Here is a 16,828-nt window from a genome sequence, read left to right on the forward strand (position 1 = left end):
TTTGACACTTCTTAAGGTGCGAATGAATGCTTGCAAACTCGAGTCTACTTTGGCACTAGGTACGAGGAAGGCATTTATTTAATGTCAAATGAAGAGAGTGAGGATTAACCGGGCTCATTTCCTTACCTCGAGCACAAGGGCTTCTCCATTTTTCAACCATCGGTAGGAAGGTTTGGGCTTACCACTTGCCCGGCATTCCCAAAAAAGATTGTCCTCCACTGCTATTTCTACATCTCTTATGAGCTGAACCCAATGAGGCTTTGCTGCAATGAAAGAAAAAAAAATCAGACCACCCAGCAAGTAAAAAATAAATGCTTTACACAAATGGATATAAACACTGTGAGCAACGGATTAATGTGAGCATAGTGGCTAAAATTACATTTAATTCCCTATTTACTAAGTGGATATGGGAAATGTTTCTAGATTTGAGGATGGATGATGCAATCTGTCACTTCCTAAGCCAAACTCATTATGTTTTCTCTGTTTTCAAAATTCTGGGCACTGTATTCTATTTCCTCAGATGGGTTATTAGCAGTAGATAGTAATGCAGGTACACAAAACATACTCCTTTCCAAGTGCATTTGTGAATCATGAGGTCACAATTGATGACAACTTAATACATGAATGACAGCAGATACTAGTCTTAATTACACACTAAGAATTAACATCCGTAGAAGAGAAACTTCTACAGCTGAGGAAAAAAATACGTTCCTCAAATTAGAAATAACTTTTAATTAAATACAAGCCGATGAACATCTTATGAACCTCTGTGTGAATTAAAATGAAAGCAGGGAAAGATGGATAAATTGGTTCAATTTGAATCATATGACTTATTATGAAAAAGAAGGAGCTCGTGCAACCTTAAATTATGTATGCAAATCAGCAGCATCAAATGGATTTATCATTTTCTGTTACATTTTAGAAGATATTTGGAAAATTCTCTCTACAGATGAAAGCAACATACCAGTTAAAACTAAAGCCTCTCAATATACACAATCTATTCAGCCAAGTCTCAGTTTGCATCTTAGACCCAAAACTGGGAGGTGAGATGTCTTACTGGTTTCACATTGCATTATGTATGTGATGTCTACAATGTGATTCACATGTGCATTCTCCATATGGAGAAACAGTGTATCTATTTCTATCTAATTGTAACCATGGGAAGATTTGTCTTTGCATTTCTATCTCATAAAATTGCTTTTTTTTAATCAAAGAAATTGAAATGAAAATACAGCTATTTAGCTCTTAGAGAAAACATACTGGTCTGCATTTTACCTTATTATTATTATTATTATTATTATCAAATAAATGACTTTCCCAGTCTGAAGTGTAGTTCAGTGCAAAATCACTTCACTCTATTTATACTAAAGCATGTTTTTCTTCTTTCAGGAATTACAAGCATTTTTTGGGATAAGACCACAAAGAGACTCACACATGAGCCCTTGACTGAGATTCAAGTTTCTAGCAAAAAAATTGCACTGGCTTCTCAGTACTACTGTTCTTCTTCTCCAAATGGGAGGAAAATTTGCTGGACTGAAGCCAATCCTGAGATTACAACTGCCATGTTAATGGTGATTTCCCCCCTTATTCTATCATATTTAATCCAAATATTCTATCTGGCCATTTTTTACGTGAAATATTAGAGTGGATAACCAGAGAACTCCATGGCACGGATTGAATATACTACTCTTAAGCCAGAAGTGTAGAGTAACTTTCATCAAACACCCCATCTCATTAATTTCTGATATATTTCTCAGGCATATATCATATTACCAACCCAATGGACTAGAGCAGGATTCTACCTTCTCTAGTCAGTAGAGTGGATGATGTCGGTTGTCTGGTGTGCATCTATTTCCTCCTTTCTTATTTATAAAATAATCCCCATTTCTCACTGAATTATCCTCTCTTCCATTGCCTCACACTGTCCATAAAATTCAGGAATATCTGACCATATTCCCTGTTCCAAACAGAGGCCCTTAAGTTGTTTTAAGCCAATTCTCCTTGCTAAGGATTGGTTGAGGAATGAACTTTCGGGCAATGAGATTTGAAACGAGATTTGCACACTGTTCTGGAGACAGTAAGGATGAACAAGATTGATGCTGTGGTTACTGTGGGCAGACATTGTGTGTCTATACTGGAGAGCAACATGCAGAGTAAGGGAAAAGACAGATAAGAGCAGAAACAAATCATAGAGAAACTGAGCAAGGGCCTGATTATATGGTACATGAACACTAGCTTAGCTTTGGATTTCTTGCCCCATGAGGCATATAATTGTTTATTTAGGTAGGGCTGCTGTTCCAGATAGCTCAAACATTGCTGTTGTAACATTACGACAGTTGGAATATTCGAGTTTTCTTTTTTTTAATGTTTATTTATTGTGTGTGTGTGAGAGAGAGAGAGAGAAAGGAAGGGCAGAGAGAGAGAGGGAGAGAGTGAATCCAAGCAGGCTCCCTGCTGTCAGCACAGAGCGCCTTGTGGGACTCAAACTCATGAACCAGGAGATCACGACCTAAGCTGAAATCAAGAGTCAGAGGCTCAACTGACTGAGCCACGCAGGTGTTCTGATTTTGTGTTTTCTTGTAATGGTCACCTCTTACCCTGGGTCAGGTAATGGTTTCTCAGAAAGGAGTAAGTAAGCTTCTCCTTTGAAGCTCTCTTCTATGAGAAAAAAGGACTTGCTGTGAGTGATCTGTACAGACCCATGGCTTAAGTGTTCATCAACCCACCTTTACATCATCCCACCAGCATGTAGACCTTGACACCTGGGTAACATTAACTTGGTCCTGTGTATTCTAACCTAATCACATAACAAGAGTTACAACACAGAATGACTCAGAATATTAAACCAGGCCTCCCATGTTGCTCCTGACAGATCCCAAAATGTTAAAATAGTTGAACAGGTGTCAGTCTACACAGAGATAATGCAAATTTTTCTGAAGGAGGTCAGAAAAAGCCCTCTAATTTTAATATTTGTCTTTGCAAACATTTTCCTCCTTGAAACATTTATGTGTATAGCCTGTTTCCATTGCCACATTCTAAGATAAAAAGAATACAATGCAATTTGCCTTTCACACAAGTGGTCAATTCCCACTAGTTTTACCATGTTTCTGATGATTAAATTCAAGTATATATTCATTGAGAATACATCTTTACATAAACTACATAAACTACAGGACATTTTATAAAATCATATATTTATACTTTCTAAATCATGCTTTCATCAAAAAAACCTAATGTATTTTGTAATAAAAAAGATTTGAAAACAAATTTTGGAAAAAAAAAAGATAATTTAATTTTCCTACCAACAGACTCTAAATTAAGGTAATGTTATAATCCTTTCCTTACCCCAACCAAACAGTATATCAAATAAATGTCATTATGAATTAAAGGCAGCAAACAGCACAGTTACATTATTGGAAGGGATAGGAAAACACTGAAGAACTCAAGAGTCTGAGTTCATGTGGTTTGTCAAATGCAGTAATTCCAAGTTTTCACCATCAACACTTTCTTTCTCCTTAGTGAAGATCAGAAAGAAAGATACAAAATCACATTTTCTAGGGGAGAGGACAGATACAGAGGAGATCGCTCCTTGATATGATTCAATGCATAAAACATTACTCATAGAAAAAAGGATAATATTTCACTACTGTAGGAATCATTTTAAAATGCAAAAAAGAAGACATCATGCTTCTGATTTCACGGCAAAATGTTACTGTTTTTAATTCCTCCTATGACAAATATTTATCGCCATTTAACAAAATGCAGGACTGAACAAGTGGACATTGGGATTCTGCCATAATTTCCCACCGCCCAACAACATTTGATAGAACAAAAGCTAAAAATCCAATTAGCCCGAAGTAGCAGCTCACCATAGTAAGTGAGACGCCCTCTGGCGACATTTCTTCCTCGTGAATTCTCAGCAACGCATTCATAGGAACCGGCATCTTCCTGTTGGAAGTTGGGGATTTCAAGCACACCATTGAATTTCCTCAGTTTAATTTTACTGGAAAAGGGCAGTCCATCACTTCTCCTCCAATTAATCTGAGGTACAGGACTAAGAAGAAAATTGTCAAGTTATTTGCTATTTTATTCTTATTTAAAAAAAATTTTTTTTAATGTTTGTTATTGAGAGACAGAGAGAGAGAGAGCATGAGCAGGAGAGGAGCAGAGAGAGGAGGAGACACAGAATCCCAAGGAGGCTCCAGGCTCTGAGCTGTCAGCACAGAGCCCGACGCAGGGCTCCAACTCACAAACCGTGAGATGATGACCTGAGCGGAAGTCGGACGCTTAACCGACTGAGCCACCCAGGCACCCCATTATTTGCTACTTTAAACAGATGTCTGGATGCATGTTAGGCTTGACAAAATAAAGCTTTTGTTAGGATGGAGCAAAAAGGCACCCGTTTTCAAATGCAGAACATCTCCAATTGTTAATCACATATAGCTGATACAAGGCTTAACCTCAGTTGCTATTTTAATAAAATAAATTCTGCATTTTCTTGAGTTAAATCATGATTTAGAGAAAAAGCTGAACACATATCCATTGTATTAAAATACAACAAATGAACAAGCAAAAGAAAAATAACACCAATCTAGTTCATGAAATTAGGCAGGCCTAGTCATTGTCTGCAAATTGCCTTTATGGTTTCAGCCTAAATTATATATGTGCATTCTCCTTATATTTTATTTTTCCTTTGCTTCTAAATGAAAGAAAATTTTAGAAAATAAATAAGGAAAAGAAGAGTCTGTCAAAAACTATCTTGATCTCTTTCAGAAAACTAATACTTCAGCACCCTGTAGTAAATGTTATAAAACTTACTTTCCAAGAGCAAAACATTCCAATTTCACAGTTGCACCTTTAGCCACTGGAAGAGTTTCTGGAAACTGCACTTCTATTTTTGGTTCATATTCACCCATCACACCTGTAAATCCACCATATAAAGTTAATAGTTTCAATGTTTCCTGTGGAACTGTCTCATTTTTCTTAAATAAAACTTTCTTTTTATCCATTTTGAACCAGTTTCTCTAATGATTTAAATTACTCACTAGCCATTCATTAGGAACTTTTAAAAGCAGAGCTAAGTGGGCCAAACACACAACATTATTAAACATCAGGGACCTTGGATTCCATGATTCATAAATTACCGTTTACAGAGTGGTTCCGAGAAAGCCATTATGCTTTTTACCTTGTATAAAATGGGAGGCTTTTTTATTCTGTATTTAATCTGGACATTTCTGGTCAAACTGAAATATACAATGTATTATGACTTCTTGAAATATCCTAAGGAGCAAAAATTATGGGAGGGAATTTACTTAATGGTACCCTGGTAGCAAAGAAACCAATCTTAAACTTCTTAAATGGCACCCTGGAGACAAGAAACAGTAACTTCATAAATGAGAAAGGTCAAATTCAATTATAACTGACTGGAAAGAAATGTTTAGGTAATATGTGGTCATGACATTGTGCTGTATCAGATACGGTTTTGTGTAAGTGGGGCAGTTACACAGGGTTACAAATCTGATTCCTTTAAAGCTCATGTGTTCCCTTGAAATAGCCATGAAGGGGTAGAGAAAACACATTTATTTTCTTTTCAACTTTACTAAGGTATGATTAGCAAACAGAAATTATATATATTTAGGCTGCATGTACAACCTGATATTTTTTACTATGTACAATGTGATGATTTAATATACATATACATTGTTAAATGATTATCTCAAATCAAGTTAACACATCTAGCACCTCACACAGATACTATTTTTAATTTCTTAATATTCTGTGGTGACAACACCTCAGGTCTACTCTTGTAGCAGATTTCAAGAATACAATACAGTATTATTAACTATCATCACTATGCTGCTGGTGGCAGGGAAATGGGGAGAGGTTCATCAAAGAGAATGGACTTTTAGTTACAAAAAGGAATATGTTTTGGGAATCTAGTGCATATTTTTTTAAAAAATTAAGAGATGACTTATATACTATAAAAATACATCCAGAGCTTAAAGAAGCTCACGGTGGCCAAAATCAGGACAGGTGACTTCATGACAATGTAACCTGAACCTAGGCTGAGAAAAACCTCAAGCTTAGTTGAATGCTCTCCCGTCACCATCTTGAAATTCCTAATAATTTCTGAACACTGGGTCCATCATATTTATTTTGCACTGGTCCTCGAAAACAATAAAGCTGGTCCTGGGTAAGGATTAGGTACAGGGACCTATGGTCAATGAAATGATCTTTCTTCATCACTGTACTCATATTTTTTTGTTCAGCGCAAAGTGAAATAATTCTTCATGGTATACTTTTCACTTTTTCCCATTTTTTTTTTTTGCTTGGATTCACAATGTTTACATTTAGAATTGCACCTTGAAATATTTCCTACCGTCAGAACGTAGCACCAAAGGAGTTGGGGAGCCCAGCACTCTGGTGTTCGTCACCGTACTGGTCACCACACACGTGTAATTACCCACATCGGATGGTTCGACCTTGGCAATATACAGGTGGCCTGTTTCTTGAGAGACAAATCTCCGACTGTCTTCTTCAACAAATGATGGATATTCATTGAAGATCCAAGCATATGATAGTTCTTACAAAATTTTTGGAGAAAAGAAATCCCATCACTAAGGCAAGTTTTCCACAGTATACTAAAAATACGTACACAAAACCACCTCTATGACAAAGTAATGGTGAGTGGTTCTATCGCAGGTCATGAAGAGAGACATTTCTGTGAACTGATTCTGCAGTCAGTCTGCATTACAGTGGAGGACAGTGCTGATTAGCATTCTTGCAGGAGCAATATTACTACCATCATCATTATCGCTACTCCAGACACCTCCTGACAAGTTTCTCTGGTTTCAGTCCTTCTCCTTTTTAATTTGTATCTCCACACCGCATATTCTATGATCTTTCAAATTTACCAACCTCATCATGTCAGTTTGTGATATAACACTTACCTGCAATTCCCTGGAGCTCCTGGGAACAATGCCACATTTCTTAACCTGAATAAGAGACTCCGCATGGTTAAGCCCCTGCTTCAAGTCTGAGCCCTGGGTCTTGGCACCTGCTGTTCTGGGAGCCTGCAGTATCCTTGTTCTCTGTCCACTCCTTTGCCTCCTCCCCTTTTAACACTAAACCCCATTCTCCCACAACAACTTCCACATGGTTTTCAAAGGTTGGTGCCAAACATCAGGAACCACCTCTACAGAGAAGCCTTCCTTCATCCTTGTCTCATGGTAGGTTCTCCTTGATAGAGCAACGCTAAGTTTCTATCAGTTAAAACACTTACTGCTGTATATGTAATGGTCTATTTACGTAACCACCCTCCCACCACTGGGTAAACACTGATGTCAACTCTTATCCTGACTGCCCTCCCCCGCCCAATTACCAAAATTAAACATCCAGAGACACTTAATAGTCCTCAATAAACATTTATTGAGTTAATTAAGGATACAATTATGCTCCTATCTCCTCTGTAAAGTCTAATATGAGAGTTTTCTTGACTTTTAGGGTCAAGGTAAACCAACTTTCTCCCAAGGAACTAATGCTTTTTACTCTGTGATAATGAGGGTAAATAATATGATGCTGCATTGTTCTAGATGCCCATATTTTTCACAGGCAAGTTGTTACTTAAGCACAGTTACCGCAGTTGACTTCTTTGATTCCTTCTTTCCATGGTCCTATCGTTTTTTATGATTTTATCAACATTATTGCAGTGGTTCATTACTGTAATGTTTTTTCAAAAGAATTTTCCGAAAACATGTAATCAAAATCAATTTAGTGAATAACAAGTTCAAAATACATTCAAGGCATAATTCCGGGATGAAGGATCTCTGCATTTTGTAGAAAGGGACACTAAGTCCGTTTACAAATAACAATGAGATAATGTAAAAGGGCTGGGGGAGAGTTACTCTGGGTTTCAAAGGAAGAAGAGGTGACATTCTCTCATGACTGAAGAAGAGGTCTTCAAGGACACAACAATATTCTGACAGCAGGGATAAAAGCACTCCAAATGAAGTGAGGAGCATGTGAAAAGCAAGTTGGGGAGAGATCATGGTAAATACCTGGTGGAAATGAGACACAAGTGACTCTCTTCTGCCTTCAATGGAAATGCAAATGTTTCATGATTCCAAAGGTTAGCAAGTCAATGGCATATCATGCACATGTTAAGAAACACTGATTTTTAACCTTGAATCGATCTTCACATCATGCTGTATCATTTCAGTAGAGTGTTTCATAAAATTCCAATCAGTCATGTGATAGGTTGTGAAATTTAAGTTGTTTGTCAGACTTTGAAAAAAAAAATGGGTCTCAAACATCCACTCCACAGTTGGCCTCATGCCTACATTGATAGTGCTTTTTCTCTTACAATAGTACTAAATAGGGGCACCGGGTGGCACAGTCTGTTGAGCTTCTGGCTTCGGCTCAGGTCATGATCTCACAGTTCGTGAGATCGAGCCCCACATGGGGCTCTGTGCTGACAGCTCAGAAGCCTGATTCGGATTCTGTGTCCCCCTCTCTCTCTGCCCCACCCCTGCTTGTGCTCTGTCTCTGTCTTTCAAAAATGAATAAACATAAAAAAATTAAAAAACAACAACAATAGTACTAAATAAACCATAGAGCTGGAGAAAGCTGGTCAGGTCGGCTGAATCAGTTCTGCATTTGCTGAAATTGACTGCTGTGGAAGCCTTACTTCTTTAGGCTCTTTCTATTACTCTAAGCATCTCCCACCCCATAATCCTTTAACCCCTGTAACATCACCTCGTTTAAAGAAGGCAAAGCCATCTCCTCTGCTTTTCAAAGTGTTCTATTCCTGAAATTCATATAATTGTCCCTCTGCCTTTTATTTCTTATTTAAATATGTCCCTTGTATCCAGTGAGTGCGAAACTTCCACTGCTCCCCAACGTAATAGACCTCAGCTTGGTATTAAGGACAAGAAGTCAACCTTGTTAAACCAGTTTCTACTAAAGTAAGAATGGTTGGTGGAAAGAACTCAGATTTAGAGTTGGAAAATCTAAAATCATGTAAATTCATATAAGAAATATTATGCAGCAAGGAGAATATATGATCAGTAACCAGATGCAAAATTTGGAACAACTCTAACATATGTAATTTTGACTGAAAAGTTACAAGGCTCCACTTGTATTATTTCTTTTAATCCCAAACCAATATCATTGACTTCAATATTGTACTATTAACATACTGTATACAGATATTGTGGTGTGATCTAGCAACAAGTGATAGAAGAGAAGAAAGTCAAAATCAAAATCATTTGAAGGCTGTTCCCAAAATGAGCAAGGAGAGTTGAGGGGTGGACTGTGGTGAACATGGAGGTGTCCCACTTAGGTCTCACCTCAGGAGAACTTACTGCAGGAAACACAATTAACTGGTGGTAACCACCCACCGGCACAAGAGCGAGGGGGCTACTTCCAACTAACTGATGAACTCCACTGCGGTGCTGATGCTTGCCCATTCTGCGCCCCCCCCCCCCCCCGCCGCTCCCCGCCCCGGTACCAAATGTCTCCAAGGGCAACTCTGGTTGGAGATGCCCCATCAGATAATGGCCACACTGTTCTCAGAGCTGTGAGGCGGTCTGGCTTTCTTCCTATGTGACTTGTCTTTTCCTCTCTTTGCTCACAGATACTGGACTTGACTCTCCCCTCCACCAATTTCTGCTCCCTCCCTGTTTATCCTCCACAGGTATTTCCTCCAGATTTTTTTTTTAATAACAAGTTTGATCCTCTAATCTCACCTTGGGGTTTGCTTCTCAGAAGACTTGAATGTACATGGTGTTGCCGAAACTGAGTAACAGACTCTCCTCTGTATTACCAATTGCCCCTTCCCTTAGACCTGAAGGAAATAGCCTCTTTAACTGACCTTCCTTTTCAATAACTGTCTAAGACCTTCAGGCTCTTCAAATTTACAAACTGACCTAACTGATTCTTAGTAACTACCCTCCAGACAAGCCCAGATAAATCAGCATCCCAGAGGAGAACACTGTAAGCCCATCCTGAGACCTCACCAAATAGAGAAGAAACTGTAGAACCTTCATCTCCTGAGCAGAAGTCTTAAACTATCATTCTTAATTTGAGAATCCCATGGAGAAAAGCTGCTGTTTTGTAGAAATAAGTACTCCTGTATTCTCCTTTGAGAATTTGTATCATCAGGCAAATGTGAGGGTCTATCTTAGACTGGCATACTAGTAGCTCTTGAGCTACAAATGCTTTATATTTGTAAACCATCACCAAACGGACATCATGTATGTGATCTTCACATGGTCACATGGACAATATGCGCTCTGCATATTATACACTATAGAAAAATATTTTAATTTAATTTTATTGTTGAATTTTTTTTGTTTATTCATTTTTGAGAGAGAGGGGACAGGGGCAGGGAGAAAGGGAGACACGGAAACCTAAGCAGGCTCCATGCTCTGAGCTGTCAGCAGAGAACTCGATGCGGGGGCTCAAACCCACAAACCATGAGCTCATGACCTGAGCCGAAGTTGGACACAATCAACTGAGCCATCCAGTGGCCCCTAGAAAGCCATTTTAAATACTTGTCAACAATATTTCCTCCTTCTTCACATTCTAAAGTCACAGTACGTATACTTTTCAATTAAAAGTGCAATAATATAGCGTACATATTGGAATACAAGGTAACCAGAATAAATTAATGGTCTTCCTCCACTATTTCTCCCAGATACATACTCAGAAAATCAAGAATAAAAACAATCTTTGGTGAACAGCACAAAAATCTAACTGTAAGGTTGTCAGCTGGGATAAACAGGAGAAACGGGAAAGTGGGAAGAAGAGCCACTCAAGGTATGGAAGAGGTTGTACTGGAAATCACTTGTGAGACTCAGGCAGGTAACCTAGAAGTGAATGGCCAAAGGGTGGATGAGACCTTTAAAGATACGCTTACCAGAGGGTTTGGGACTAACAATGGCAAGATGGGCAGAATAATGCCGCCCAGAATATGTTAACACCCGAATCCCTGAAATCTTGAACATGTTACTTGACATCGTTAGAGGAACAGTGCGGGTGTGACTAAATTAAGGACACTGAGATGAGATTGTTATCTTGGATTAGCAGGGGTGGGGAGAATGTAATCACTAGAGTCCTTGTAAGAGGGAAGCAGCAGGGTCAGAGAATCGGAACTATGACCTCAGAAGCAGGGGTCTTACCCAGAGAGAGCTATTTGAGGATGCTGCTATGCTCTTGATTTGAAGATGGAAGAAGTAGCCATGAGTCAAGGAAAACAGGTGGCTTCCAGAAGCTGGAAAAGGCAAGGCAATGGATTCTCCCCCCGGAACCTTCAGAGCCTTCAGCAGCCCTGTCGACATCTGGCACCTGATTGTAGCTCAGTGACACCTGTATTGGACTTGTGACTTACAGAGCTGTAAGACAGTAAATCTGTGGTGTTTTAAGTCACTTCATTTGTGGTAATTCGTCACACGAGCAACAGGAAACTAACAGAAATAACGATCATAGCTAACAAAGAGGTGTTTATTAAGCCCAGGTGCAGTGCTGTGTGATAGACACAAAACTTCCAAAGAAAAACAAATGATTAGAGACAAAAAAGTGGAGAAATCCTGGCCTGATAAGGCCTAAGGAAGAATCGTATGTTATACAAAATGATTGTAAGACCAATACAATGGCAGGGGTGGGGTGTTCCAAAAGAGACAGCAAACCACAACCACCCCAAAACGAATGAATTCGTGTTCGGTTGTTTTATATAAAGATTCAGACCCTTAACAACTCATGGAAAGAAATCAAATCTGGGCTTAATATGGAATACAGTGTCATGACAGGCACAGCAGAACTTTGGAGGACCTACCCACCTTTCTTTATAGACTTACTTATTGAGATGGAATGATACATAACTTTTATCTCCTAGAGAGAAGATCTGCACAATTTCATTTATTGCCTGCATAACTGTGTTAAAATATATGGCATCACTCTGATTGAAAACATTAGAGAATTATGTGATTTACTGCATTCTGAATAAAGTAAAAAAATACCTGCTGTAATACTATGAGAGTTTACTTATCATAAAAATCTGCATTTGCAATAAAGATTAATTGTACACTGCAAAGTAAAATATATATCAAATCGGCATTCTTCAGGGATTTTTCAACATCATTTTATGTATGATGATAAATACAAAGCTACACTAAAAATGATAATTTTATATACTCAAATGAACTAGACTTTACAAAACCTTTCACAACTTGTGGTGTAAATCACAAACACATTATGCCCAAACTACTTGGCCTCTGGGCTTCCTATTAACAACTCTACATTAATATTAGGTATGTGAAATATTTTTTAGAAGAGAGAAAAGAGATTTTGCCAATCAGAGCCATAAATTAAGATAATGAAGTCCTGAAACTGCTTTCTAAAAAAGTAGTATGTGATGAATGACATCACTCCTCTAGCCATATTCTTTCCCAGGTCACTTAAGTGTAAGGCCAGTCAATTTAGCAGGAAATATGTCACTCTAGTGTTTACCTGGAGATACATTAATACACATACTACTGACATTTAAGGGTTTATTTCTAGTTCCATTATGAAATTCTATTATGAGGGAGATTTAATCCTTTGTATGGGGATTTTCAAGAAGAAGTTGTCAAACAAAATTGCAGTTGAACAAAATTGTAAAAGTAACTTTGGCTATTTTCTCTGGTGCCAACTGGGAAGTTTGACCTACTTAAAATAAGGCATATTAAAAAAAAGGTTGTGGGAACTTGATGGCTGTTAGTCAAGATTTGTATCACTGATTCATACAACTGGGAAGGAAATTTTGCTATGGAGCTTAGAGATATCACCCACTGATGGAGGGTCTGAGAGAGTACATACTCAAAGATCTAAAGCCATGTAGAAAAATGAAGATAATATAAGGTTCAAAGAAGAAAAGGTCAATAGTAAGGACAGAAAAAAATCTGTACCCTTAAAGCAGAAGGTATCTATGGACATTTCCAACATTTCAGTGTTTTGTCTTTCAAAAGCTGTTTTGTAAGTTGTTGTTTGAGGGTATACTTCCTTGCTTAGCGGTAAATGTCTGACTCATCCATTCTGATTTAGGGTACTAATAAATGTGACTTGTGAGGGTCCTCAGATAAAGAGAACAATGATCAGGGAAGAAAACAAAAACTAAAAATGACATTCCTTTATCCTTATACTTCTGGGCTGAGTCTCGGCCAGGAGTCAGCAAAGTATAGCTAGGGGGTCAAATCTAACCTGCTGTCTGCTTTGTAAACTAAATATTTTGGAACAGACTTGCACCCATCCAATTCTTATCATCTGTGGCTGCTTTTATGCTTACAGAAGCAAAGCTGAGTAGCTGCAACAGAGACTATACAGCTCATAAAGACTAAAATACTTATCTGACTCAACTTCTAAGAAAAAGTTTGCTGACCTGTTCTAGGTCAGTGTTAGCCTGAGACCAAGTTATGAGTTTGGTGATCTTTACCTGACTTACTTTACTTTTACTCCTCTTTTCCTTATGAGGCTGTCATATGTCCTAAGTACACGAAGCTTCACAAAGTGTAAGCTAGTCTCCTAAATCTTCTATGCCTGTCTCTCTTGCTTTAGCCTGCTGCCTTTTGGGAGCACACATAAGTCATTTCCATTGCAGAAATGGAAATAATGCAGCTTCCTGATGTGCTCTGTGACCACCATTTTGTGGACCACCATTTTCCTTAAGAAACAGAAATATTTTCAGCAGGCACTTGCATCTTCCATCATATCGAGACTCCACAAGGCTCTGTCTTCATTTTTCAAAGGTGTTCATTTATTTTTCAGAGAGAGAAAGAGAGCGTGAGAGGGGGAGAAGCAGAGGGAGGGAGACAGAGGACTTGAAGCAGGCTCTGTGCTGACAGTAGAGAGCTCAGTGCGGGGCTCGAACTCACAAACAGTGAGATCATGACCTGAGCAGAAGTCGGATGCTTAACTGACTGTGCCACCCAGGTGCCCTTCTGTCTTCATTTTCAATGCTTCCACCAGGGTAGCTCTTCTAACACGTGCCTCTGTCTCTTTCCCGGTACTATGGTTGCTAAAGCTGATGTGGTGTTAAAGTGAAGTTCTTTCCTCCATATCTGTTGATGCAGAAATGGAGAGAGCCCTCCAGAGGCCATTCCTTATTTTTGCTTGGATGCATACATTCTTCCTTTTTCTCATGAAGAACTTTTTAAATTTTCCCCAAAGAACCAACATTCTCCCAACCTTAATTCAAGTTGTTTCAGTGGACTGACCCTACCCTTGTCTCCCCTTGTTCCAAGGATATCTCAGGATGAGGACGTGCAAGGTGGGGGCCAAATTTAGTGACACTCAAACTCTAATGTCCAGCAATGATTTAGGGGAACCAAGGAGCAAAAACACTGGCAAGACATTTACTGACCTTCTTCCTTTGGCCAAGGTGCTAAGGAAGCATGGCATTGTTAAAGAAAGGACTTTAAATTTTCCTAAGAAAATTTCCTGACCTAATCAGGATGGGTCAGTTACGGTAATGTTTCATGACGACAGGACAATCCTCTCATGTCACAGACACATCTACAGTCACTGCAACCCCTTGGTTGTATGTGGACTTTCTGCTAGAGTGATGGACCTTGAGCAGAAACCCCCCAGATGACAGAGTCAGATCCTAAGATAAGAGAGACTTTGGGAATATAATGCATTTCTTTTCTGATACCTTGTTCCTATTATAAAAAAATACGCTTTTCAAAGGAGTTCAAGACTCAGAAAATGTTAGAAAGCAATATTAAGATTAGCTCAAAACTCAAATGCTGCGGATGACTACAAGTTTCATCACCAAGACCTGCCTGTGCAGCTAAAAAGAAAATGCTTTGTAATTGCACATTTTGCACAATGCCACGCTTGATGCAATGTGTATGCGTTAAATATATGCCAAGTTCCTCTCGCCAGGTTTGTACCTTCCTCATCACTTACACTGAATAATGGACAATTTTTATGACTTCAGTGACAGTAAACAACATTTTCCTTTTAAGTGCAGTCCAGGAGATGCTAAAGAATCCTATAGCTCATGGGAGTGCTAATTGGAGCCAATTATAATTTGATTGACCTGCCTTGCTATTAAAATGATATGCAAAATTTACACTGCCCTTGCAAAATGGTAATTTCCTAGTACAAGCTAACTACAGGAAGCCCATCCTTTAACGAATCCAAAGGTGGTGCTTTTGGGTTACAATTCCCACATCAACTCTCAGAAGCTAATTCCAGAGAGGGGCCTCACTGGGTTGCAAATGATACAAAAGAACTCTATGGATGAGGAAAAGGTGCAATAAAAATAACTGAAATAATTAAGGACTAGTGAATAAAGTAGCAGCATCACAGTAACTGTCCATTCCTCATTACGTCTCATTTTCTTTTATTCTTTCCTCAAGGAATGTCATGGGGACTTGATATTTCTCTTCTTGCCATGCTGGTGATTTTTTTTTTATAGCAGAATAAAATGTCCACTTTCACTAGTAAATAGAATGTGGTTATTAGTGGAAGATGAAGTCATGCTGCCAAACCACAGGGGGCTTCTTACCGGGGACAATAAATGAGTCCTCGGGAAGATGGAGAAATTAATCTCTCTCTCTCTCTCTGTCTCTCTCTGTCTGTCTCTGTCTGTCTGTCTGTCTCTCTCTCTCTCTCTCTCTCACACACACACACACACACACACACACACACACACACACACACACACAGAGTACTACTACTTGCCATTAGTAGCACATCGAACTGTTCATCAAAATAGTTTAATACTATTAAAAAAACTTGTCTTAAAACGGATCTTTACTCTCTCTGATTTGTAACGTTTCAGAATAATAGATTTTAAATAGCAGTAGCTTTGTTATAAACTTCTGAAATAGTACAAAGTCACATGATTTTTAAAAATGACTATTTAAATGTTTAATTATGCCAGGATATGTGATTATGCCTGGATGTCCAAAATAAACTTGACAACAAAAAACAATGCCCCCCTCCCCCCACCATCAATAATCAAAAGTAATTCCCAGCCTTCACATCTGTAGGGCTCTATAAATGCCAATTCCTTTGGGCTCTAAAGGATGTGCTCAGATTTCAGCATCAGGTTCAAGTCAAATATAAATAACAGTTTGCAGGCTTTGAAAAAAATAATAGGAGTTTGGAAAGTAGCATTTGTACTACCTCATGTTCCTTCACTTGTTACACTAACTTATAAATACACGTTTACACAGGCATTTCTTCTCTGCCTCCATAGTGTTTCTAGTCCTTGCCTATGTGGCTATGCACATATATCCAGGGAAAAATCTATCACGTTATCAACTCTGTAAGAATGTCTTTCAAAGCCTGAAAAAAATTGTTACAGCTTTTGCTATGATTTAATAATTTACTGATGTTAGAAAGAAATAAACATAAAGAAATAAAAGGTTATTGCTCAAATGCTTTAGTTAAAATTCTCATTTGTGTATTAATGTTTGACTTTTTTAGAAATCACCTCTCTGATCTTTCTCTGTAAACATTTACTATGTTGACCAATTGGCTTATCTATCAAATCCTGAATATCATTATCTTATACTCGATCCCTTTTTATTAACTGTTTTCTCTTTACAGTAAACCCAAGTCAGTGCAAAGAATAATTTCTGGTCAATGAAAGATCAATACTTAAAGAAGTATATGAATGTCCCTAATTTAGGGACTCTTTCACAACTTACACTATCCAGGTAAAGGGAACAGTAAGGGGTAAAAGTTAGAAAGAAAATAATATATTGCTCTCATTCTACCCTACTCTATCATTATGAGCTCCTCAAAATGATGGCTGTTTAATATGTGAGACTGTCTATAT

At 38.3% G+C, this 16,828-nt stretch overlaps 1 protein-coding gene across 1 annotated transcript in view; it reads right to left on the reverse strand.

Annotated features, from left to right (window-relative positions):
• Positions 1-16,828, reverse strand: part of CNTN3 (contactin 3) — a 341,782-nt gene that overhangs the window by 97,758 nt on the left and 227,196 nt on the right. Inside the window, exons 6-9 of the mRNA XM_042927535.1 lie at positions 6,380-6,583; positions 4,819-4,921; positions 3,870-4,054; positions 127-263 (exon numbers count right to left, since the gene is read on the reverse strand). Coding sequence (XP_042783469.1) covers positions 127-263; positions 3,870-4,054; positions 4,819-4,921; positions 6,380-6,583 — 629 coding nt within the window. The remainder of the gene's footprint in view (positions 1-126; positions 264-3,869; positions 4,055-4,818; positions 4,922-6,379; positions 6,584-16,828) is intronic.

This window comes from Panthera leo, chromosome A2, assembly GCF_018350215.1.
Source record: "Panthera leo isolate Ple1 chromosome A2, P.leo_Ple1_pat1.1, whole genome shotgun sequence".
NCBI lineage: Eukaryota > Metazoa > Chordata > Mammalia > Carnivora > Felidae > Panthera > Panthera leo.